Source organism: Melopsittacus undulatus, chromosome 11 (genome assembly GCF_012275295.1).
Source record: "Melopsittacus undulatus isolate bMelUnd1 chromosome 11, bMelUnd1.mat.Z, whole genome shotgun sequence".
Lineage (NCBI taxonomy): Eukaryota > Metazoa > Chordata > Aves > Psittaciformes > Psittaculidae > Melopsittacus > Melopsittacus undulatus.
The window spans coordinates 949,664-975,346 of NC_047537.1; the positions used below are offsets into that span (position 1 = coordinate 949,664).

Consider the following 25,683-nt stretch of genomic DNA (forward strand, 5'->3'; position numbering starts at 1 on the left):
TGCGGGGCGCGGCGGGGGGGCTGCCCCGAGCATCTCTGCTTCCCGGAGCATCCCTGCCTCCCGGAGCATCCCTGCTCCCGAAGCATCCCTGGCTCCCGGAGCATCCCTGCTCCCGAAGCATCCCTGCCTCCCGGAGCATCCCTGCTTCCCGAAGCATCCCTGCTCCCGAAGCATCCCTGCCTCCCGGAGCATCCCTGCCTCCCGGAGCATCCCTGCTTCCCGAAGCATCCCTGCTTCCCGGAGCATCCCTGCCTCTCGAAGCATCCCTGCTTCCCGGAGCATCCCTGCTCCCGAAGCATCCCTGCCTCCCGGAGCATCCCTGCTCCCGGAGCGGCTGCGCTCCGCCTCCCCGTTCCTCGGGATCAAATCCTTCCTTGCCCCGGTGCCCTTCCGCACGCCTGGGATCTCCCAGTCGCCCCTCACCAGACCCCGCAGGACCCATCCGGCTGCAGAGAGCAGCGTCCCGGGGAGAGGCAGCGCCCCTCGGGGTGATGGGGAGCTGGGGTGGCAGAGAGGGGAGCTCCTCTCCTCGGGTTCAGCCGTCCCTAGCCCGGGGCTGGGGTGATCCGGAGCCTTCAGCCAAAGGATTGCGAAGTTTCCATCGTGGCCGCTTTGCAGCCGCAGGGCACAGCGGGTGCGGGTCCCTGGGGTCCCCTCCCGTCACCGGAGCCGGTCACAGGGTGGGAAAGGCAGCGGCGGAGTTCGGCGTGTTGCGGTCGTGCCGTGTGTTCCCTGTGCGGCTGGAGCGCTGGTGCCGTGCCTGGTCTGGGCACTTTGGGCATGGCTGAGAAAACAATCCTTGTGTCTTCCTTTAGCAGGGAAAAACGGGCACCTTTCGCCTCAGGCTGCATGCTTGTGCCTCCTGAAAGAGCGGAGGAATTACAGCTCTGCTGTGTCAAGTGTTTCAGGTAGCGGTTCTGCTGGTTGTGAATGAAGCCAGGGTTTGGATTGTTTCCGTGTTACCAGGGATTATGAGACACATTTATTAGGTTTTCTCCTTCGCAGTTGTTTTAGCTGGAGAATCAAATTCTCTGCCTGCGTCGCTGTCCCTCTTAGGGCACATCTGACAACATGGGTGTTTCATCACTAGATGGTCTTTTAGATCCCTTCCAACCTTGACCATTGTATGATTTGTGAGGTGATTTGTAATATATGGAAATAGTAGAACGAGCCTTTCCCTGCTGACTGGCAGCACAGTGGTACCTGCACGGTGATCGGAGGTTGAATTGTGGTTAAAGAATGAGTTTTGCCAAGTGCTGTGAGATCAAAGGGGAGTTGGGGAACGTGTTCAGGGCTGAGCTCCCTGACTGCAGCGTGTCCTGACCGCAGAGCACTCACAGGGACATGGCTGTCTGGTGACCATCCCCATCTCAGGAGGGGGAAACGTAACTCCTGGTGTCCCTTTACTCAGGAGAGCTGATTTTCCTGCTGCCGGATCCGGGAGAGCTCTGCAGCAGCTCATTGATCCCTGCTCAGCCCGGACACTGGATCCTCACTGGTAGCTCAGGCACATCCTTTTCACAGTGTCAAGGAGAAGTCAAATGCTTTGTACCAACAACCGGGCAGCAGTTCCCCATCCTGATGTGCTCAGTGCCCTTCAGCACACTGCAGCCCTCACTGCTTCATGGTTTCCCTCATGTTCACGCTTCATCCCTTGTGTTGCCTCCTTGCTCCAGCTCTTGCTCTCCTTTCATTTGTCCCCAATCCATATTTTTGCATTATAAGTGAATTTTGCCAGCTGGGCCCTCGGAGGAGCCTCCCTCCACATCCAGCACAGCTCCAGGATCAGCCACATCCCCTCTGCTTCCTCCACTCAGCCCCCCTTCACCTCCTGCACCCCTTCCAGGACCCCCCCATTAACTTCACCATCTTTCCCTTTGTCCATTAGGTGCTGCCTACCAACCCAGAGGAAAGCTGGCAGGTCTACAGCTCTGCCCAGGATAGCGAGGGACGTTGTATATGCACAGTGGTGGCACCTCAACAGACGATGTGCTCGCGCGATGCCAGGACAAAGCAGCTGAGACAACTACTAGAAAAGGTAATGGTTGAGCCCTGCTGGGGAAGGTGGATGGTTTGGGATGATGCTGGGGGTAAAAACCCAGTGAGCTGGGCTGAGCTGGGCTGAGCCTTGGTTTCCAGGGAAGATGGAGCGCTGGATCCCGCACCATGTGTGTAGTGGGGAATCATCAGCTGCAGTTGGGAGGATGAATCTCTAAGTGTTTCTGAGGCACAGAGGAAAAGGGAGCATGGCCTAAAGTCAAGTGAAAACTGCTGAGATCAAAGCCACAATATTGAACCATATCGCTTAAAAAAGCTGTAATTTACTCATTTTCCCCCATTATGTTAACACCAGCAGTTTCAGAGGCTCAGCTTCAACAGGATGAGAGAAGCTCGAATTAAACCCCCAAAGCCCGTGCGTTCCTGGCCAAGCTGATATTAAAAAGGTCAAATAAAACAGTACAAGCTGTCAACATCAAACAGCACAGCAATGACAGTTAGTGGGGTTCTTCCTAATGTTGACATCCACTTGATTAGTTTTTAATAGTCTGCTGTCCAGAGAGATCAAAGAATCTCATTAAGGAAACGTTCCCGATAACAAGGAATGTTCCAGATAATGGATTTCCTTGCAGAAATGCTGTTTCATGTGAAATGCTCTTCTCTTTAAAACATAAGTGGCCTCCTGTGCTGGGTATTTAATCATCCCTCATGCCCTAACGCTATGTTGGCGTGTGCTGTGCATGACAAAGCCATCTTTATCCTGCTGCTTTTGCAAAGTTGCTGTATTAGTTACTCAAAACAATATTAAACCTACACTTAACTGATTTTCCTGCGCGATGAGGACAATAAAGGGAGGCAGGAAGCATTTAGCCCTAAATGACTTCTCTGGCTTCTAAAAATAATCCCACTCCCAGCTTTTCTTTCTCTAAGCAATAGCAGCAGTCGGTCCAGCAGCACATTTAAGAGGCAGCGCGTGTTGTATTAGAGGCTGACACGGGCATCCGAGAGCCTTTGCATTCCCAGAACCACTCATATGCATTAAACAAGCAGGGTTTGACCCAATGCCCTCAGCTAATGGGTCTATGAGACCTGGGATAACATCAGCTCCCATGTGGAGGGATTTTTCCCTTCTGCAGCTCTCCGGCTGCCAATGAATAAAGTGAGGGAGGAGCAGTATATTCCAAGGCATGTGTTCTGGGGGTATGGTACCTGCTTGCTAATCTGTCTGCATCTCACTCCTACGCTAACCTATATGAAAATCCCAAAATAAAGCCTAGGCTCTTAGTGCCAGACATCTGATCCTGATGGAGGCTGGAATGATAATCCCTGTAGGAAAATGCAACTGCAGAGAAGAGCTTCCAGCTTCCCAGGAAGGATTTCAGACCTGAAAACTCCTTCCCTCATCTGACATCTTAAGTCTAGCTTTGAGGTGGGAAAACTCACATCTCCTGATTGCTCTCTGCCAGCAGATGAAGAAGCAGAATGTGTCAGAGAGGTAACTGGGTTTGGATTGCAAAGGAGAGACCTGGCAGTTACCTGTGGAAATAAGGAGGCATTATGTGTGTGTGTGTGTGTGTGTGTATCCGTGAGTACACAGATCAATTACAGTGCAAACCTCTGCTCAGCCTTCAGCCACTGAATGTACTTTGAGGCTCAGAGCTGCAAAGACTCCACCAAACCTCAACACTTGGACACAGGCATATGCATAGAACCTGCAGCTCCTGCTGCTTGCAAGTGAATCCTGGGCACCCCGTTGGGTCAAAGAGCAGGTCCACTCATCACTCACAACCTGCTAGCCTGTGTTCTGACACTGAGGAGCCTGAGCTCATCTTTGGCTGCAGTACACGGAGTCCTTCCAGCCTGGCCTGTGCCAGGTGCCGAGTCCAGATCCTGGTCTGCATCCAAACCAAGACATCATCCAAATCCTGTTCATAAACAGATTAGGTTTTACCTTCAAACAGATTTTACACCATTCTGGGGGCTCTGCTGTCTGTGAGGACTTCCTCCTCCGATGGTTAACCCATTTCTGGTTTGCTGCCAGTTCTTGTTCTTTGCCAGCACTGATTTCCAGATTAAACAGTTCTTTTTGTTCCTTTGATATTCACTCCAAGGTGTATGTAGGGAGGACAACAACGTCTCTTCTTAGCCTTTACTTTTCTTTTTACAGAGCTTGTAAGATGAACTTTCCATGTTCTGGTCCATCGGCTGAGCTAATCCTTCACACAGACCATGAAAATCTCCCTCAAGATGCTTTGTGCTATTGCTTCACCAGCTTGTCCAGCTACTCAAAGCTAAAGATTCATCCCAATTCAAACCACAAAGATGGGCTTAGAACAGCCCTTTCTGAGCTGGCATGAAAGGCTGATCCACAGGGAAGCTTGAGCAGGGTTTAAACCATGGCTTTGACAATATAAACCTCACTAGGATCATCAGGCCAGTATTGCCCCTCTGTTAGCTGGTTTAATTCTGAAACAGCTCAGTGCCAAACAACATGAGCACAACAGTGCTGGAAGCTTCATTTGTATTGGTTTTCTGTTTCAAACGCTAAAATTACCTCTTTTCCCCTAGACAATCACAGGTATCTCTTTCACATTAGCCTGATGGAAGATGAGGTTTCATTTGCCTGTGTGTGCTCCACCAACAGAGGCAAAAAAAGCCTTTTAGCTGCTGTTTGAGGACAGCAGTTAATGGCTGAAGCTGAGGGAACCTGAGAGCCCATATCACTGGGTCTCAGCTCCTTAGGGCACTTTGTACGTGGAAGTTTAAGCTCAAACAGCCCTACTGAAATCTCAAATTGTGCCAAAGTGCTTTGCTGGATCAAGAGCAGAATGTGCTAATGAAGGAAATCAAGTACATCTTCAGCTGATGGAGCACACGTTGCTGTCGGGAATCAGGGATGGTAGAGGCTGACTCTGTGTAAGTCTGGCCAGGATCTTGTCTGCTTGCAAATAATAGGGGCAACAAAGAGTGAGAGTCTGGAATTGGCAAACACACCCGAAATAGCACAGGAGCCTATTTTAGGTGTCTCTGTTTGGAGACATGAGGATGCTGTTTTCCTCTGCCGTCAGGGGAGAGGCTGACTCCTTCAGAGGTGATTCAGAGCAGAAACCTGAGTGAGATACTCTGATTCATTTCCTAGTGGAGCCTGTCTCTGCCTCCCCACCATCCATGAGGCAGTGGAAGGAGCCCCCCAGCCTGGCTTAGCCCCTGTGGGGTCAGACACCAGAAACCCTCTTTGCTGCTTACTTGCCATTTGCCTTCTAATTAGGGTTAGGCATTAGTGGAATAAATGAGATCAATTTTGTATAATCCCTGTGAGTCATTCCTACTCCAGCCCATCGGAACAGTTCTGCTGTGTAGATGCAGCTTGGCTAACAGCAGGATAGGCTGGATTACCAGGATACAATATCTGCAGACAAGTCACGCTTGTCTAAAACATCCCTTCTGCTTCAGAGTGGAGAGAGGTCTTCAAACCCCTCCTCATCCAGCCCAGGTAACTCAGCACCCAGCTGTGTCTGCTGAGAGCTCATCTACCCCAGGGCTGAGCTCAGCTTTGCTCCTGTTCAAACCAAGAGGGTCTTGTTCTGCTCTTCACTGCTGCTCACACCTCCCTGAGCAGGTCCTTGGTAGGCAGGATGGGTGCGGGTTCATCTCTGAGTGATGTGTTTGGACTTAGAGGCTGAAAATAGCTTCACCTTTGCTCAGGAGGACTGCTAGAGCCCCGGAGCACTTGTTCAAAATGCTTCCTCACCGCTGGCCTTTGGAATAGGGCTTGTCCATTCATTTTTAATAGCTCCCTGTAATAGTTTGCTTGTCGTTGTGCATGAGCAATGGGAGTTTTGATCGCTTCAGAGATGCAGACACCAAAGTTGGCATTTGACCTGTGCTGGTTTCAGCAAGTAGCTTCCGAGACCTGTCTGTGTGTGCGTGTCCTGCCGTCCCCTTGCTCTGTCACTTGAGGTAAGTCACAGCAGCCCAGTGGGATTTGCTGGAGGAAACACTGCACTTGCACCATTCTTTCCCCATCCCAGCCTGCCTGCACTTAGCCTTGGCGAGGCTGGAGACAGGAGCGGATGTGGCAGCAAGGGCTATGGGATGTGCCTCAGAGCGGATCCACAGGGATGGTGCTGGCTCACGTTTGGGTTCTGCTCAGACACCCACAGATGAAGAGACTCAAACCAGGGTGTCTCTAACGTGAGGCCCTGACGCAGCTGCATACTGGGGGGCCTGATTCATTTCAGACGTCATCCCTACGGATGCCTGCAGTCATGTTCCTGTGGGTAACGTGACAGTGTTCGTGGGTTGAACCTCGGTGCAAACAACCATCCCTGACGTAAACACCTTAAATTACACCACTGCTTAACGCTAAAAGGTGCTCAGGTGCCTGCCTATGTCAGAGCTGCTTTTACCTTCTCTTAGGCTGAAAAATGAGAAAAGGGAATATCTTAATAGATGGGATGGCAGCCAGCCTCCAGAATCAGGTCAGCCCAGCTATGGTATCCCTCCCTTCCTTGCACCTTCAGCTCTCTTCCTCACGATGAGCCCAGCCAACCCTCTTGCATCATTCCTTCGGCAGGGCCAGATGGGCGCTGCAGGGATGCGGCATCGCTCGGCTAGGAACGATGCCGGCACGGCACCACCACCTGGGTGGGCAGGCTCCAGTGGGACCACCCAGAGCAGGAGCTCCTGCAGTGCTTCCCAGCTCTGGGATGCCCTCACCTGCAGCTGCATTTGTGTGGCAGATGCTGTATATATAAGCAGTAGGGCTGTTTGGCTAATGAAGTGTTACTAGCTGGGAGTAAAGTTTGCACTTAGGCAATCAGTGTCACTTACATACATGAAGAAATGGTAATGTGCACCTCAGCAGAAGTATTTCTTGTAGTCAGGTGTGCCTCTGCTCAGCTGAGAGCCTCTCCTCACTTGATGGTGAGGCCATCGTGAGGGATGCTGTGTTCTAGCCTTGACTATAGCCCTTGTCTGTATGTGTGATTGTTATTCTCTGAAGTATGGCAAGATAGACACTTATGAACCCAATTTGCTCCGTTTTAGAGCATGGGTCATATTGATTGACTAGTAAATAATGCAGAGGTGCATTACCCTTTAGGTTGACAACTGTGTAGGAAGAGTGTTCAGCATTGGTATGTGATGCGACTGCCTCGCTGTGGGGGAAGCACCTTCTGAGTCCCTTCTCGTTTGGCAGGTGCAAAACATGTCCCAGTCGATAGAGGTGTTGGACAGGCGGACTCAAAGAGACCTACAGTACGTGGAGAAGATGGAAAACCAGATGAGGGGACTGGAATCTAAATTCAAGCAAGTGGAAGAAAGCCACAAGCAGCACCTGGCAAGGCAGTTTAAGGTATGTCTGCTTTCAAACTGCTACCCAAGCTGTGGCCAGGGATTTAGTGGGCACACACAGGACTGTGGCCCTGGTCCCCATCAGCTCACTTGGCCGTTGGTCTGGTTGTACACAGTGCTGGCCATTATCCACCCATCCAGCTCCCCCCCCATCCAAAGCACAGCCAGATCCAGGCTGCGGCATCGCATCCTCCATCATCTGCTATACATTTTTCTATAGGGTGAAAGCCTACATTTGTACATTCCAGACCTACAAGCCACCTGGGTGCCCAATGAACAGTGTAGGATCTCCCTGCAGTGGGGGTCTGCAGGGAGAGCCCGGGGTGGTGGAGGTCAGAGTGAGGTGGGTTCGCCTCTATAGCTGGAGAGCCCTTCTCCATGCCATATCCAGGACCCATTCCTTGGGAAGAGCCAGGACCTGGGGTTCCATTTCCATCTCTGGCAAACCACAATGAGCTGTCACCAAATCACCTCCCTCCAAGGAGTGGTTGTAGCAATGGGGATCAAAACATGGACCCCAAAAGTGCCGCTGTTGTAGCTGTCCTCAAGGCAAACTGCCCATCTCAAGGATGTGCAAACATCCCAGTTTGAAGTAATGGTGTTGGCAGCAGAGTCAGCACCTTCTAATGGGTTCTGTGTGTTTTGTCCTGGTATCCTACAAATGAGAAGGTATCAGTGAAGCTACCATTGGGAACAGTGGTGAAACTTCCAAGGAATTGATTGGGAACAAACGAAATTGCCCAAAAGAGGCTGTTGGCAATATTTGGAATAATTAATCTTAGTAATGCTTTGGGTTAATGGGTATGAAAACCCCAAATGGAGCAGATTTCTAGTAAACTCTGGGGCTGTTTTTGCTCAGGCACCCGCTGATCCTCACCCTGCTTTGCAGCCACTTCCCCAGCAGCTGGTGTTTTAAAGCAGATTGGGGCTTTTTTAGTGGGAATGAAAAATTGAGTTCAATACTGAAATACCAAGAGTACATCATAAAAACTGCGGAAAAGGTTCTTAGAACTTTTCACCAACTCCACCTCCTCCACTCCCCATCTCCGGTTAGCACAGGACCCTAAATATAGCTCCGCAGTCTGGATGGAAAGACCAGCTTTCCAATTTAAGCATGAGTTCCTTTCTATTTTTTCACTTGTTCATTTCTTCCCCCTCCATCCCCATGAGTTAAACCCTCCCCGTTGCCAGCCAGGGAGCTTGCACCAGCAAATGCAAGTACATAAGAAAGTAAATACATTCCCCAAGAGGAAAGCGCAGGAGGAAAAGCCTCATGACTTAGGAGGGGATGGGAAGGAAGCAGAGATGAGGCTGAGGAGCAATCTGTGGTCCCATTCTGCCCCAGCTGCTCCAGCAGACAGGCACATGTCCCAGCCCTGCCCGCTGGGAGCTTGGCCTCTGTGTGCAGTAGTGTGAGCAGCACCAGGTACGCTGTGTGTATCTAACACGCTTCATTAAGGGTAGGTGCATGCATATTTATGGCTACTCATTAGCTGCTGGAGCAAAGCATCCTCGACAAAATGCTGTGTAGCGTGCCTTTAAATGAGGCCTTCATTGCATTAAAAAAGATGTCTAAAACCCCTCCATTTCTGCAAAGTAAATTCGATCATGGCTTTGATTTTGATGTTCCTTATAGCATGCCGAAAAACAGTAAGGGCTTTTTGTCTAATTTGCTGCCAAAGCACCATTTGAAATAACAGCCACAGCATTTTGTTTCTGCTAATGCCAGCATTAAACTGTGAGTGGTTTGGAGCTCTCGTGTTGTTTTTTCCTCTCTCGAGTCCGTAAGAGTATGTGTCTATGAATGGCTATCTATATAAGGCAGGTTAGCGAGCTAGATCCTCAACAGTATTTCATTTTCTTGCTTACAGGGCTAACTTAAAAGCAAGTTTTTTCAATGCTGCAGTGACTGAAGAAGCAGTTCACTCCCATGTACCCATGAAACGAGGGCCACAGAGCATTTTGCACCATGCATTGATTTTTTTGATTATTTTCCAAATTAGCACCATATCTCACTAAGGAACCTTGAACCACCCAACCGAGATCTTCCTTTGCATGCAATTGTAGATGCATTTCATGAATAGTTTGAAACCCTTGTCAATGCATATATATCTATTATTTTCTTTTATTTTTTGGAAAGAAAAAAACCGACAAAAACCAACTCTTTGTGTATGTGATCTGAAGCATGTAACCCTAAGATGTTGCATTCTAAAAATGACAAATAAAGGCCTTTCCCAAATATTTTGGTGTTCTGCAGCCTGTTTAATATGTTCTTTCCAATACATCATTTGGACCGAACTAATAATTAAACTAGTTTAAATGATAATGATTGTGGGCTATGAACATTTGCACTCACGTAGGAAGCGACCAGGTCAAGGCAGAGGGTTGCAGATTTTTGCACGCATAGCACTGAACCAAGCTTATTTTAACCTTGCAGGCAATAAAAGCGAAAATGGAGGAACTTAGGCCTTTGATACCAGTGTTGGAAGAGTACAAAGCCGATGCCAAATTGGTATTGCAGTTTAAAGAGGAGGTCCAGAATCTGACGTCAGTTCTAAACGAACTCCAGGAAGAGATTGGCGCCTATGACTACGAAGAGCTTCAGAACAGAGTGTCAAATCTTGAAGAAAGGCTTCGTGCATGCATGCAAAAATTAGGTAGGCTCAGAACAACATGGTGGCACTGGCTGAACACCATCGGTGTTAACCCACGCATCCCATCTGGAGGCAGAGATGCTAGACTGGACATCTCCTTGGGCCTGGCTGTAAGGGATGAGCTCGTGCAGCCAGGTTTGATCCTGAACATCCTTATGCCATCAGTAACATCCATCCCGGGAGTAGTCCTGCTGAGGATTACTCGCAGGAGCGATGCTGCTCATGGTGTAAGTGCTTCAGGATCAGGCCCTGGGCTGGGCATGTGGCGTTTTGCAGCGTTTGCATAAGCGGGCAGTGAGATGTGGTCCATGCGCTTATGCAAAGCAAACACATGCACCCGTGTGGCTTGTGCATCGATGCCCCATCTTGTTGCAAACTGGACCTGGCACATCAGAGGTCTCATGCACCACATTGAGCAGTGTGTGTGTATGTGTGTGTGTGTGTGTGTGCAGGCTGTGACTCAGTTTCCCTTTTCCCTTTTGCATCTTGCAAATCCCCATTGAGAAGAGCATGGCGTAGTGGAGCGGGATGGAAAACCTCCCCATCCTCTCTGTGGCCCAGGGGAGCCCCTTCCATCAGGCCGAGTCACCAGCGATGCCAAAACATGAGAGATTCATCTGTAATCTCAGTTAGAGAGCATTAATTGGCTGGAGCCTGTTGGGTCTGTTGTGGGGAGGCACAGCCATAGCTAATCCCAATGTCCCACCCCAAACAGAAGTGGAGAAGGGGAAGGTGGGTGCTGCCTCCTGCAGCTGCAGAAGCCTCCCCCTGGTCACTGGCCCAGCTCTGACTTGATTTAATTTCTCCTCACATTATTGACTTTCTTGTTACATGGTTTAGATAATCTAAACACACGAACTGCTCCGCAGTCCATTCTGGTAGCACATATGAGATTACACTCAGGTCACTTCATGGAAGATCAGATCTCTGCTGAGCACTTTCTATCCTTGACAAGGTAATGCTTTGTTTCTCTCTCGTCTCTGTTGGTGGGATTGCTTTTGCTTGTTTCTAGATGCCTCCCCTCTATTTCCATCTGATGTAGTCCTAATGAGCTGCCTCTCACTTGGAATCTGGGAGAGGGAAGTGATGGCCCTGGGGAAGGCAACAGGATCGGGGGGTGGCAGGGAAGTCCTGACCTTGTCCTCAACCCACTTGAATTTCACCCTGAAGCCTTACTGGGGACAGAACTGATGGAGGTTGTAATGATGTGGTGCCTTCTGTGTTAGCAGTATCTAATACCTGGAGTTTATCATGTGGGGGCTGCACAGGCACCTCAGGAATGCCAGTCCTGCAGTGGGTAGGATAAGGAAGGATGGAGACCATGGCCAGGAGTGCCTGGTTGGCCCCCCAGCCCTGCAAACAGCTTTTCTCATTCCTCCCCTGCTGAAGGCAGAGGTGGGTGTGATGGGAGGAGAGGAGCCCACTCCTTGGGCACCATCTGCTGCTGTATCTATATCCTTCAGCCCATCACTTGGAGATGAGGAGGAGCTGTGGGTGATGGGGAGAGGGAACAGCAGCGGAGCAGGGGGTTGAGTCTGAGCTGTAGAAGTACCTTCCCTTTAAACAGAACCACCCTGGACCCCACAGCCCCTCTCCAGCAGCCTCGGTGCAGCTGCCCAGCCCGGGCTGATGCCAGCAGAGCTGGGGAGCTGTGATGCAGATGCAGAGCAGACTGTAGGAAGCAGCTCCCAAACCATTTAGGGCTCCAAAATAGAGCTTGCTCTTGTACCATTAGCCCCTTCTGCTCTGGGGCATGTCCTGCCTCATTGCCTCCTCTCACCCTCCACCCAAGGCAGGAACCCAGGGGACTGATGATGAGCTCTTGCAGGCAACTTTTAGAAACTTTTGGGAGGGTTTGGAGTCTTTTTGAGGCAATATTGGGCTTTTTGGCCATGAGCCTTCTTCCTCCTCTTCCTCTCTCTGTGTCCATGGGGTCAGGGCAGTGTTTGTCCCCCAGGGCACTGCAGCATCCCTGGGTGGTGCTGGAGATGGGTGCTGGGTCTCACAGGGTGATTTATTTGGTCACTAGACAGCAAACAGCACAGATTGAATTTCCAATGTTGTTTATGGCTCCGGAGTGTAAACCAGTGCAAATGGTGGTTAATTGAGTTAAATTGAGATAACAACCTCACAGACACTTGGCTGCTGCACCATGAGGCTGTTTGCTGGGATTGCTGTTTGCTGCAAATTATCTGCTCAGAGGGGTTCACTGGTGTTTCAAGAGGAACGTTTTAGCTTAGATTTGCTCTGCATGGGCAGCAACGCTGCTCACCTGATGCGTGTTCACTGTCTAGAGCTCAGAGTACAGCTTGAGGTGCCCAGAACAGGGTCAGGGACCTGCTGCAGTAAGCATGGGATGAGGGAAAAGGACGTGTTCCCATCTGCTTTGCCTCTCCCCATCCTCTGGGAAGCACCAGGTCTCAACAGTGCAGCAGCATCTTCCTTAGGTGGTCCTGTTTTGCATTTTGGGCTTCCTAAGCATTATTGATGGATCAATAGTGAAAACATCTCCTGACCCTGACGTGTGTGAATGGGATAAAGGCATGTTCAATCTGTTATCCTGTTTACACTCCTAAAGATCACTATTTATACAGGGATTTTAGTGTTTCCATTAGTGGAAACTCTTTCTTTCTTTCTTTCTTTCTTTCTTTCTTTCTTTCTTTCTTTCTTTCTTTCTGTCTTTCTGTCTTTCTTTCTTTCTGTCTTTCTGTCTTTCTGTCTTTCTGTCTTTCTGTCTTTCTGTCTTTCTGTCTTTCTTTTTCTTCTTTCTTGTCTGTCTGTCTGTCTGTCTGTCTACCAGGAGGTTGTCACTCTTTGACTCAAGGGGGAATTCAACCTAATAGCAGGAGCTTTCCCTGACTCCTGCAGATGATCCCAGCCCACAGCCCTGGCTCAGGGATGGAACCAGGACTGGTAATGGAGGGATCCGACCTCAGATTCATGGGAAGCCCCAGCAGGGAAGGTGCTTGGCTGCAGCAGCAGCAGCCTGAGCAGAACCACAGAGTCCAGAAGGAGATGGTGCTGGTGTCGGTGGCTGCGTTGGTGGATAAATTGCTGCCGAGCTGCTCAGCTGCTTGTGGGCTGGATCTGAGGAGGAATATGGAGCGGAGGTGTTGGTATCCTGGGAGGACGGAACGCTTGTTTTAACTGGCTGGAGCAGAGTGTGTCTTCTGATGGAGAATTCCTGGTGTGGCAGAGGAAGGGGCTCAGTGCCTGGAGATGCTGTGGATGCAGAGTGCTGAGTGACTGGGGATGGTCACTTGGGAAGAGGCTGATTTGTGCTGTTTTCCGGGAGCAGGGACCTGCAGGACCTCATGGGCCACAGGTCCAGGGAATCTGGGATGAGAACACATCCTCCATGTATGCCCCGAAGCTCATAGGCTTTCCCTGTATCCTGGACTCGTGGATGAGCACCAGGTCATGCTTTCTAATTAGAGGCCTTAAAGGATCCATTGTAGACTTCCCCCTGGCATCTGAGTGCCTGTGGTAGATTTACACCAAGAAAGGAAACACCTTGCCCCGTGTAAGAGCATCGCTGTGAATGTGCCTCCAGCTAAAGACATCTGAGCTGCAGCCGCACCACTGCAGGCACCAGCTCACCCTCAGCAGCGGCTGCTGCTGCTTTAACGTTTTGGGTTTAAATCAATGAGCTTTTATCCAACGTTTTTCTCCAGGGAAATCGAAGAGATAAAGTAACAGCAGCGATAACGGCAGGCAGCGCTGAACAGAGCTGTGATTAGAGGAAGGCTGGTGCTCTGCTAGGGGGGTTTGCAAGGCATTAAGCATTTATTATGGTAACCCATTGCATCCCTTTGTCAGTACCTTGCTCTCCTTTGGAGCTGGGAGGTTTTGAATGCACAAAGCAGGAGGATAAGCTCCCAAATGTCGTCTCAGTGAGGCCAGGGAAGTTCCCTGCCCTCCAGTGGGATCTGTCTTTATCTGCCTGGTGTCTGAAGGCTGTGGGAAGACTGATGGTCCCCATGGCCACGTTGTGCTGGTGTATATCAAAAATGACTTCATCTATTTTATGCCTCAGGATAAGGTGATCCCTTTGGCCACAGCTCAGAGCTGAGGGAGGTGGATGTGTCCCATGGCTGTGATCAGGAATATAAAGGGTCAGATGAGAACAGGCTAAGGAGAAAGGCAGCAAAGAGATATTGTGGACTGTGTGTACTGGAAGCATTCCAGGTCAGGTTGCTGGGGCTTTGAGCAACCCGATCGGATTGAAGGTGTCCCTGCTCATTGCAGGGGTTGGAACTGGACGACCTTTACTGGTCCCTCCTAACCCAAACTGTTCCATGATTCAAGGTGATGATTTAGAGCAGAAGGACCTTGTCCTGAGCTGGCACCCATCTCAGCAGCACCTCCTGGGGCTCCCATCTGCAGCCCCTGCCCTGGGTACCTGCGCTGAACCCCAGGGCCGTGTGTGCTGCATGTCACGGCACAGCTCATCCTGCACACCCAGCACCCTGAGCAGCCAGCCCATCCCAGCACCCTGCCCCAGCCTGCCAGAGGCTTCTCCTTCTCAAAGAGGGCAGGAGACAGGAGGAGGATGGTGAATTCACTTGTGTCTCCGAAGGGAGCAGGCACAGGAGGGAAGGAAGGTGGATGGCAGAGGCTGGTAAATGCTGTTTGCAGGGATGAGCTTTTATTGCCCCTAATTTCCCACCTTTTCCTTTTCTCTCCTTTCCATAACCTGTACCAAATGTGTGTTTCCAGCAGGGCTGGAATGGGCACGTCTGTCTTTATGTCAGCTGCACCCACTCTATTATAGCAGAAATGAGCAGAGCATTCAGCTAATTTCCCTACCTGGCTTCTCGACCCTGACTAACACTTCTCATAGAGTCATCGAATCATCTGCTATCTGTGACGTTAGCAGCAGAGCTGCTTCAGGAAGGCTCCTTCTTGGGGCTGGGTGATAAGGACAGTTGGTTCTTGAGAGGCATGAGACAAACAAAAGCATCCCACAGTTGCTCTAGGCCTGATTACCTCTAACTAAATAGACCCAGAGCTGCCTGGCAGTGGGGCAGAGCGGTGTGGTGTGAGTGGTGGCTGGCTCTAGTGCCCCTCATCGGGGCTTCGGGGCTGGCTGGCAAAGACCCCCCCCCAAAGGAGCCGTGTGGTCTGACGTGGTGCTCACCAGCCTTGCACTCTTTTTCAGCTTGTGGCAAGCTGACGGGAATAAGTGATCCCATCACAATTAAAACCTCGGGGTCCAGGTTCGGATCGTGGATGACGGACCCTCTGGCTCCTGAGGGAGAGAACAAGGTAAGACTGTGACAGCTTCATCTTTGTGTTCCACCTCCAGGGATGTGGTTGTGGTCATTGAAAACTCATTACATCCCAGCACCAAAGCTCAGGTTGTGCCCTGTGAAACCTCTGGAAGGTTCTAGGCCATCTCATAGGGCTCTGCTGGCCTCCTCTGCAGCAGGATGGGGCTGAGGATCCCACAGGGAGGATGAGAATGAGGATGGGGCTGAGCAGCCCCATGCAGTGGTCCCTTCCCAGGGCAGGTAGAACTGCAGTGATGAGTGTGCCTGGTCTCAGAAGTGTCACCACGAGGTCTGTGCCCCTTATGGCAGGGAGAAATCCAGTGCTGGGTTTGTCAGCCAGGACGGAGCCAGGGCTTAGCAGAGGGACCTGGTCCCTGCTGCTCTTCTGCTGCCAGCACCTCCAGTAATGTATCTGATTACATTTGTCCTCCATCCTCCTCCTTCATTGTTGTGAGGAATTAACTGGCTGCAGCCAGAGAGAGATTTGTTTTGCTTTGTTTGGGTCTTTTTTTTTCCATTCAGACCATTCAATTTTGATCCCAAGGAGGTAGGAGGCCAATAACTGGCTGAAAATCAATCCAGGCTTCCCATGACTGATGGAATGGAAAATATCCCAGAGTGTTTGCTGAGGATTGCAGGCAGCAAAACAAAACAGAAACCTCAGAGCCTGCCTGCATGGTAATTCCCTCCCGCATGCAGCATCCTTCATCAGAAGGTGAAGGCACCAGCGAGGGCTGTATCAGGGCACCTGTTTTGAGAGCTCTGCCCTGTGATCAGTTTTCTGTAGCTAAGAGCAGACAAGGGATGCTCTGGATGAGGGATGCTCTGAAGAAGCCACCCCGAGGGTGGCTCCATTTGCCCATGGATGCACAGCAATGAAGCAGCAGTGGCTTGAAGCGTTGGGCTCTTTCTCTGAACCAGCAGCAAACTGGTTGGCACTGGTTCCCAATATGACACATCCGTATTTTACAGTTATTAAACCAATAAGATCCTGATCAGAAGTGGGATGGGAAGGCTTTACCCATATCGTTGTCTTGTCTTGCTCGAGAGAGGGGACAAACCTGTCCCCTTCAGTCTGTGCTTGCTGCATCCCTCATCACTATGTTGAGGAGAGGTGGGCAGGATATTGTATCCATCTTACCACTTACCAGGAGGTGGTTGATGGTTCATAGATTAATCTGTTCATGTCATGAGATCATTGAACACAACTGGGAGCACAGCAGAGTGGATGCTGAGTGCTGGTATTGACGAGTATTGGCAGGAGGAGATTGCTCCTTGCCAGCTCGTGAGATGAGATGCTGCCATCCATCAATCCCTGCTTCTCCAAAGCTGTTGGGCCCTAGCACCCTGCAGCCCCAGCATTCTAACATGGGGTTCTGCTCTTTTGAGCTTTTCTTTGCCTCTCTAAAAGCCAAGCACAATGCACTGGCATGTGTAATTCTTTTAATCCCAGGTAATAAAATGGGAGCAGGAGAGAGACAATCCATTTACTTGGGGGTTTTATGTTATTTCCCAAGCTGGTTCAGTTGAAGGCATCTCATTAGGTGAGGAGCACTCCCCAGCACCACATCCTGGAGCAGGAGCTCTCTCAGGCTGCAGGCACATCTCTGCTGTGGCCTTTGGAGCACATGGGTTTTCTCTGGTGCTGTTGCATCCACCCTCCAGCTGCAGGGGAAGTGTGAGGATCAGAGCCCTTTGCCAGCTGTTCCTTCCCCTTCTGCAGTGTTTCCAGGGGGGGAACCATGGAGGGCTCAAGTTCCCTACAAAGTTGTTGCAGACTCCACTTGGCCTTTCAAATACAGCAGCCAAAAGTCTTTACATGCACACACACAGCGTGTGAATGTCTCCTAATGCCTCTCCTAAGGGACCCTGGAGACAGCCATGCTGCAGAGACAGCACTATTGGCTTTTACAATGGGTTTACTTGCAGAAGAAGTTTGGGCTACAGCAGTACCCAAATCTGCATCCTTTAAGGCTTCCCTCTTGCTGCTTCATTTACCTTTCTCCTGCCTAACCAGCTTTTAGGGAAAGAGGCTATCTTTATCTGTAGGCAGTAACTGCATATAGAACATCGCTCACTGAATGGATATTCTTGATACTAACTGCACAGCTTGGCCATTTGCCTCGGAATTGGTTTCATATGACAAAAGCTTTTTGTTTCAGGAGTCTAGACAGTGTCCCTAGTGAACTGGAACTTAAATGATGATCTAAAATCTCCCCCATCTCCTGATAGCAGGATTTTGATGGCTTTGTCTCTCATAGCGGCCTTGGTTTAAGCTTTTGATGCAGAAGTGTGTGATTTTTAAACCAATATGGACTTTGCCTGAATTTCTTTGACAATGAGCGATTACATCCGCAGCTTCTGCATGCAACATTAATGGAGTTCTGCACAGCACCTGGGATAATTCACTGGGTGCTGCCACAGTGGGGCTTGCAGGAAGCAAGGGCAGCATCAACACAATGTGCTGGGTCTAACCAGAGATGCTAATTGCCCTCTGGAAGGGGCATGTTAAAAACAAAAAACTCTGATGTTATGGGGGGATAGCAGGTTACCCCTGGGGAAGCTTTGCTGTTCTGTTGATTTCTTGGCTAATTTGGGGTTCCAAGAATTCGGTTTATTTCTGGGTGAAGGTGGCAGGTGATGGACAAAGCATTTTCCAGTGGGTTGGAGGCCTTGCTCTGGGTTTTGCTCCCCGCTCAGTTCTCAGGTGATGTGCAAAGGGCTCAGGTACGTCTCTGCTGTTTGCTAACCCCCTGTGTTTCTGCTGCTCGCCCAGGTCTGGTACATGGACAGCTACCACAACAACCGCTTTGTCCGTGAATATAAATCCATGGCAGATTTCATGAATACTGACAACTTTACCTCCCACCGTCTCCCTCACCCATGGTCAGGCACCGGTCAAGTGGTCTACAATGGCTCCATCTATTTCAATAAATACCAAAGCCACATAATTATCAGGTTTGACTTGAAAACAGAGACCATTCTCAAGACACGCAGCCTGGATTATGCCGGCTACAACAACATGTACCACTACGCCTGGGGTGGCCACTCGGACATTGACCTCATGGTGGATGAGAACGGGCTGTGGGCCGTCTACGCCACCAACCAGAACGCAGGCAACATCGTCATCAGCAAGCTGGACCCCAACACCCTGCAGAGCCTCCAGACCTGGAACACCAGCTACCCGAAACGCAGCGCCGGGGAGGCCTTCATCATCTGCGGCACGCTCTATGTCACCAACGGCTACTCGGGGGGTACCAAGGTGCACTATGCCTACCAGACCAACGCCTCCACCTACGAGTACATCGACATCCCCTTCCAAAACAAGTACTCACACATTTCCATGTTGGACTACAACCCCAAGGATCGGGCCCTCTATGCCTGGAACAACGGGCACCAAATACTTTACAATGTCACCCTCTTCCACGTCATCAGGTCTGATGAGTTGTAGTCCATCCTTCTTTAGAAACTGATTTAGAAAGGAAACGAAAAGGCAAGAAAAGGGAGAAATGAATCTGAAAGGAAATACTAATGTCAAGAAAGCACTCTTTAAATAAGTAAACATATAAACAGCTGCCAAAATTAAGACCAACATCGCGGAGGATTATTCAGCATAAACCCGACAGATCAGCATTACCTCTACATTTCTAGAAGTCTGGCCCTGTGTTATAGACTCACGAATAACCATGTACTTGCAGCTGGAACTGCACTTAAAGAACCACTTCAGTCTGGGTTTTGTTTTGTTTCTGTTCCGATAGCAAACCTATAGTACATACTAAAGTAAGGCAATGACTGTTGAAGGTTCATCCTTGGGAGACTCGCTCTCTCCTGTGTGTGGGTTGCATGGACATTCCCCCGACGTCCCGGTCAGCTGTGATGGATGTGTGATTTGTATCTCGAAGCAGAAGAAGCTGACCCGTGAGGAGCGCTCGCTGTCTGAACAAGACCTATCACAGGTTAGTTTTCTTCGCCTTCCATTGCAGCTACTGTCTCTCAACTGTGTTCTTGTCACTTAGATTAACTGTGCTGAGACCCGAAGTAGCTCATGGATCTGTGTCTTAGTAACTATTAAACACGATGGTTTAAGTATGTATTATGAACAAGTTGTTGTACCCATATTGTTTGAACTTATGTATTCAGCAAATATATTGTATAATGTATGTCTGTTATTTACCAGAGGTGGCAAAAATTTGTATGTCCAGTTTATGCAATGAATGTTGTAAATGCAATGATGTAGTTTGGATTAATAAATGATGGTTTTGTTTCTAAAAAGAAAAAAACAGATCAGTGTTCACCCTTATACACAGATAACCAATTTCATGTTGATAATTACAGGAATATTCTCTTACTGTTATACTATCTACATAGCATTATGGTGGTTGGAAATGGCTTCTGTGGAAATCCTGTGGCATCGGGTGCCCATGGGAAGCCCTGGGTATGGAAACGTGAAGGTAATTACTTTTTTTTTAAGAGGAAAACTTTGTACTATCCACAGTTATCTAAGGAACAATAAAAATATTAGGAGACTTCCCTGCTTTGATCATTGTCTTCTCTGAACCGAGAGGGGTACCAGGGATTAGTGCAGGGGATTGGGGGTAATGGTTCAGCAGTCATCCTGACTTCTTTTACACCTTGAATTGAGTATTCATGGAATCACAGAATGGTTGGGATGGACGGGACTTTAAAGATCACCTCATTCCAACCCCCTTGATGGGCAACTGCTGCCAGGGGGGCTGGCAGTGAGGAGCTGGGGCTGGGAGGATGGAGGGTTTGGCTCTGCTCTGCAGGGCTCCTGCAGTGGGATTGCCTCACGGATACTCCTTCAAGGAGAGAAGATTGTAGGGCTGTTGCTGCCTGCTGGTGTGGGCTGTGGCTGCTGGCATTGCTCTGCTCAGCCTCTTCCCTTTGTGAGTGGGGTCGGGGGTGACAGCCATTCAGGTCAGGACTACAACAGGAGGAAATGGTGTTGTCTGTCATGTTTATTAGAGTTGGAGACACGGAGCCTTGGACTGATGGGTGCAGTCAGATCATTGCCTTCTCAGATGCTTGGAGTGCTGTTCATCCTGATTTTGCTGTAATCTCATGCTAGCAAAAACCTCCATTTCATGCAGCTAGCACAGTGATGCTTCTGATGAACAACTGGTACTGTTGGGGCCTGAGCACTCAATGCAATCACTCCTCTCGTTTCTGCCAAAGCAGGGGCTTCACAGCATTGCAGGATGCTGCAGTACAGCAGCACACACCTTGAAATGCTCCAATCTGTGGTTTCCCACAGCTGGATTAAACCACAATCAAGGAATGAACCTCCACATGCAGATGTTTGAGCCAGTTGCACAGGTTGCCCTGTGTCAGCATTACTCCTCTTCCTGAATGTTGGCTGTATCCAGAATGGGGACAGCTCTCTGAGGACCCATTTCTGTGCTGCATATCGTGTTTCCAAAGCTCTGGACTGCCAGGTTTGTGGAGGTTTTCAATATATAGCAATGCTTTTCCCTCCAAGAGGCTAAAAAAGGGGGATAGAGACCCATGGTGTTATTGGCAGCAGTATTGATCTTCAATGCGCAAGAGAAATCTGTTAAGCCAAAAAGCTGTAAGGCCCCTGCAGTCATTTCTATTTAATTAATGTGTTTCTTCAGTGCCAACCCATTTAAGGAGAGCACGCTGGGTTTATCAGAGGTAAAGCTGGATCCAGCTACTGCTGCAGTCGATGAGACAGGGGCCGATAACTACAGCAGGGCTGGGCTTTGCAGGCAACTGGAAATGCCCAGCAGCTCAAGCACACCGGGGTGATGCTCACACAGTCTTGCTGGAGTTCTGAACCAGGGCTGGTGTCAGGTACCACACACTGAATTGCTTCTTGGTGCAGATTATTGTCCCTATCCATGAGCTGTATGGCACCAAACAGTTCTTCTCTAAGACCTCTGTAGGTGTTAGTGAGTCTTGTCCCAGCTCATCTGTCTGGTTCTGGGGAGATGTTTCACATAGACACATCAGAGCATCACCTGAATGTGTCACCAGCCCAGCCGGGCACACTGCTACCGGAGCACTCCCTGTGCCAAATTGCCCAAAGTCAACTTTGTCATTAGGTAAGATCTGAGGACAAGAGAACACGTTTGCTTCAAAACATTGATCTGCAGAAATAAATTGAATTACAGAAAGGCAAAATAATGCTGTTTGCTTTGGGCGCTGCTACATTTAGATTCTCATTTTCCTAGTGCAATTCATTTAAGACAAGACTCAACAGCACAAAACGTCCTTGAACACAACAAAGACAGAGAAGCTTTTCTGTAACATGGACGCAAAGTTAATGAGATGAGAAAAGCACTTTCAGGGGTGTACCTTGCTCCTATTTGCCTGTAGTGCAATATTCTATAAATGGATGCCATATGGTCATATACTTAATGGTAGGTATTACTTTTCAAGTGGATGAGCCATTCAAAGACAAGCACATCCCAGAGGATTGCTTTCTGTAGCCTGTGATTTACCTATTTGGTGCATGAGGCAAATTCAGCTGTGGGAGTCAGTGAGATACTTCAGAGAAGCATCTGACCACACTTTTGTATGTGTGTTTATGTGTTGTTAATATTTTACAAGGGATTAATTTGAAAGCACTGCAGTAGATGTTTGTGAGCTTTCTGGTTTGATGCAGGAACCAGGTTCTGCTCCCAGCTCCATTATCCCTGTCCCAGCTCCATAGCTGAGCTGTTGTGGAAGAAAATTAACTCTATGCCAGCTGAAATCAGGACCGTTTGTAAGTGGAGGGATTCAATTTGCTGCTCCTTCATCCTGTGAGTCAGATGAACCAATGCTCTCCAGCTGGTTCACACCTGCCTTGGGATGTGTGGGGTGTTTGTTGGGGTTTGTTCTCATTCTTGCAGCTCACCAAACCATGGTCCTTTTCTATCCTTTGAGACAATCCCATTCCCTGCAGCCCTTGTGCCCACCCAGAGGACCCCTCCCCAGGTTTTGGCCATGGTAAGACATGAATACAGCATGGCTGCGCACGGTGTCAGCTCAGACCATGGGCAAAGCAGCTCCCAGCACCTCAGCAGTGTGGCCCTTTGTCATTCTCCAGCCCATGCCTATCAATGTGTGTGACTGGGGAGACCCTGGATCCTGGGGCTCACATACAGGAGCTCATCTTTCCCTACCGGTGGCAAAGCCCATGGGAGCAGCAGTGGGCTGTGAAATGCAGCTCTGGTGCTTACACAGACTGTCCCCTTGAATTAAATGAAGCTTAGCACCTGGCCCAAAAGCCAGGCAGCAATCCTGGCTGTTGCTTAGCATCATCACACCGAGAGCTATAAATGTTCCTTTCTTCCTTTGCTGTTCCTCCTGTGACCTTCATTAGTTCTGCAAGCACCGAATGCAGAGCCCATATGGAGACAGTTATCATGAAAAAATGAATCCTGGCCCCTTAATTAGCTCCTCATTATCTGTGAGCTCCATATTGGAGCATTAAACCACTGCAAAGCACTTGGTTGAGTTCCCAATTAAAACTTTTTAGGATTGGTGAGCCTGTTAATACTTTGTGTTGACAAATGGCCTTGGATCTGCCCCAAAACACAGGCTTCCTTCACTGGGGAGGGAGGCTGGGGAGCTGGTAGTTCCTCATGTACACTCCTTGGGTTTAATAAAGTCATAAACCATGTCAATGAAGCTGCTCTTTTCATACCTGATACAATAGAGATGCCTCTGAATGGGTGCAGAAGGGAAAGAGTCATTAAGAGGGCAATTACAAGCTGATTTCCTAATAACTCTGCTTTTACAGCACTGTAAAAACAAATGTACACATCTCTCTTTGTATTAATTTATCCTGGATGTGCTCCTACACAATAGTAGGTGCTGAGCCCCTCTGTTTCCTCAGGGGTGAATAAGGAGCTTGCAAGGCTCAGCTCCTCCCAGCGCTGCAGGATTAGGCCTGTCATGAATAAATAAAAGCCAGATGGGCATGGATTATATCCACTGTGCTGTGCAAGCTGTTAGCTGGAGGAATGCAGCTCCCAGATACGGACACAGAAGAAAAATGGGTCTCTCCTATGAAGCACGGAGCCATGCAGGATCCACCTCAATGAGTCTATGGCCTGATCTACTGTAGTGGCCAAAGCCAGGAGGAGGTGGGTGGCTGCTGGACAACCCCAGGGTTGAGCAGTTCCTGCAATCTCCAAAAGCCAAAGGGAAGCAAAGGGAGGCAGCAATGGCTCTGCTGACCTGGAGGGGGATTCAGTGATTTGCTTCTTAAAAATGGCTCCCAAGCCATTTGGAAGGGATGGTCACCTTTACATCACATCCAACGAGTACAGAGGAAGGATGCAGCTTATCTGCAGCACAACAGGCACCGGCTCACAAAGCTTTAACTAACCCCAAACATCCTCCTCCTGTAAAATGGTCCCCAGGTCCATCAGGCTGTATAAGTTCACAGCCATTAAGGGTCTGTTGTATAATCATGTGTATCACCGAGGGGAGCCAACCGAGGGAAGTGGCTTTGGTGCACACAGAGCTGGGAGCAGGCATCAGTGCAAGCCATGACAAACAGCTCCGTGCCAGAGAGACCTGCGCTGGACTTTTAGATCTCAGCCTGCACCAATGACTTGTGATAATGTGGTGCTTGTGTTCTTTGGGATGTTGTAAAGCCATGAGCTGCTCTGTACTGAACATGTCATTTGTATTCCCACGCTGTTTTCTAAGCAAATCTGTCAAATAAAACCGAAAAAGGAATGGAAAGAGACATGAAGGGAGTGATTACATAAGGAATTCTCCATGGCCGTTCCAGGCACAGGGCTCTGCTGTCCTCCAAGAGGAGGTTGGAGTGACCCTGAGGAAAAGCATTGGTCTGGGATGGAAAGCAGCATCCCAGAGCATCAGCTCTGACACCCAGACAGGGGCCTAGGGCCACCTCCAGCCACTCTGCTACTGTGGATGTCCAGAGGATGCTGCTTCCTCCTGCCCCTCAGCATCCTCCAAGCTCTGGGGCTGCTTTGCCACAAATGAGCTCCCTCTTGCCAGATGCAGGCTGAGCTCTTTCACACCCTCCTTATGGCTTTTTGAGCTGGCTTTTACAGACCTCATCAATTCAGCATCGCTTTTCCCCTCCTTCTGTGAACACTTCCCCATGTTTTGCACTTTTTGAGCACCAAAAAGCAAGGTGTCTACAAGCAGCTGCACACCTGCAGCAGCAATGTGGGTCCTGAAGCACGCACACCCAGCCCCCAGCAACACAAGCAAGGGACCTCGGGGACAGGAATCACGAATCTGCCATCTGTGGCAATTTAGCATTTACCAGCCATATTGCACGAGGGCACTGTCACGCTGAATGAATGTTAAAACACTTCCTCTCCGTGGCCTGAGCAGTCTCCTTTCCCCATCACATTGGCTGTGGCTGCCATAATAACATAGACATAATGGGGCTGAGAAGGGTAGCTCAGAGGAGCTGACATTCACTTGGGGGGGTCCCCTTTGGAAGGAGGCATTCAATTAAAGTTTTATTGTGATTCTACAGTGTGAAGCCCCAAGGGTCAGCCTGGGTCTTTGTGCTGGGGCTTTATATTAGGAGCTGAGGAGGAACATCCATTGATCCTGGCCATGGGTATAGGGCAGTCAGCTCAGGTCAGCTCAGCTCAGCTCAGCTGCAGGAGGGAGAACACTGGTGGCATCACACACTTGGCTCTGCTTTGCAGGACAAGCAGGATGAGGAAGCAGAAGCATGGGATAACCTGGGGGTGAATGTATTCAGGGAAGGATGAAAGGCCGGATCTGGAGTGCCATGGTGGGAAGGACCCAGGGACACGGAGTGGGATCTGGGAGCTGGAATTCCAATGGCACTTTGAGGAATGAGGCTCAGGTGTGCCCTGCAATCAGGTGTTAGTTGTTAGGTCAGCCTGAGGAAAAGGTGCTAGGTCAGGCCCACTGCCTTTGAGCATAAATATTTGTGCTCTCAAGCCAGGAATCCTTTTGCACACAGTGCTCAAGAGCTGGTAGCCTTCAGCTGTCAATGCACAGGCAGCACAGCACATTGTGGTGCTCAGACAGCAGCTGAGAGATGCTTCCAGACTTCCACATTTCTTCTTTTTATCATTTCCCCTGAAGAATCAGCACAAATCATGGATGCAGCAGTGGCCGGAGGCATTTAAGGCTTGCAGTGAATGGAGCAACCCAGCGCTGTGATCCTCTGCTACTGCAGAGATGGTGATGATGCTACCAGGCCAGGTCTGAGTGCTTGTCTCCTTTGTCGGACACAGGTCTGGGTGCTGGCCCCCTGCAGACTTCAGGATCAACATCCCACCCATTCCTGGGAAGGAAGCACAGGCCATTCTGCAGGAGGAGATCCTGGGTTCCTGCTGAGCATCCAGAAGTACCTAACGTGTTACCACTCAAGTGCAGGTGCTTGGAGCAGAGCCGCAGCC

General features: G+C 49.7%; 1 protein-coding gene across 3 annotated transcripts in view; it reads left to right on the plus strand.

The window, feature by feature from the left end:
• OLFM1 (olfactomedin 1) overlaps positions 1-19,810 on the plus strand; it is a 29,718-nt gene extending 9,908 nt beyond the window's left edge. For 2 of the 3 annotated variants that reach the window (XM_005141117.4, XM_034067463.1), the window contains exons 2-6: positions 1,889-2,038; positions 7,199-7,354; positions 9,791-10,010; positions 15,169-15,275; positions 18,057-19,810. In XM_005141117.4, coding sequence (XP_005141174.1) covers positions 1,889-2,038; positions 7,199-7,354; positions 9,791-10,010; positions 15,169-15,275; positions 18,057-18,731 — 1,308 coding nt within the window. In that variant the 3' untranslated portion in view covers positions 18,732-19,810. Of the gene's footprint in view, positions 1-1,888; positions 2,039-7,198; positions 7,355-9,224; positions 9,595-9,790; positions 10,011-15,168; positions 15,276-18,056 lie in introns of those variants that run through there. The other variant, XM_013130648.3, reaches the window with a different exon arrangement.
• The last annotated feature ends 5,873 nt before the right edge of the window (positions 19,811-25,683 follow it).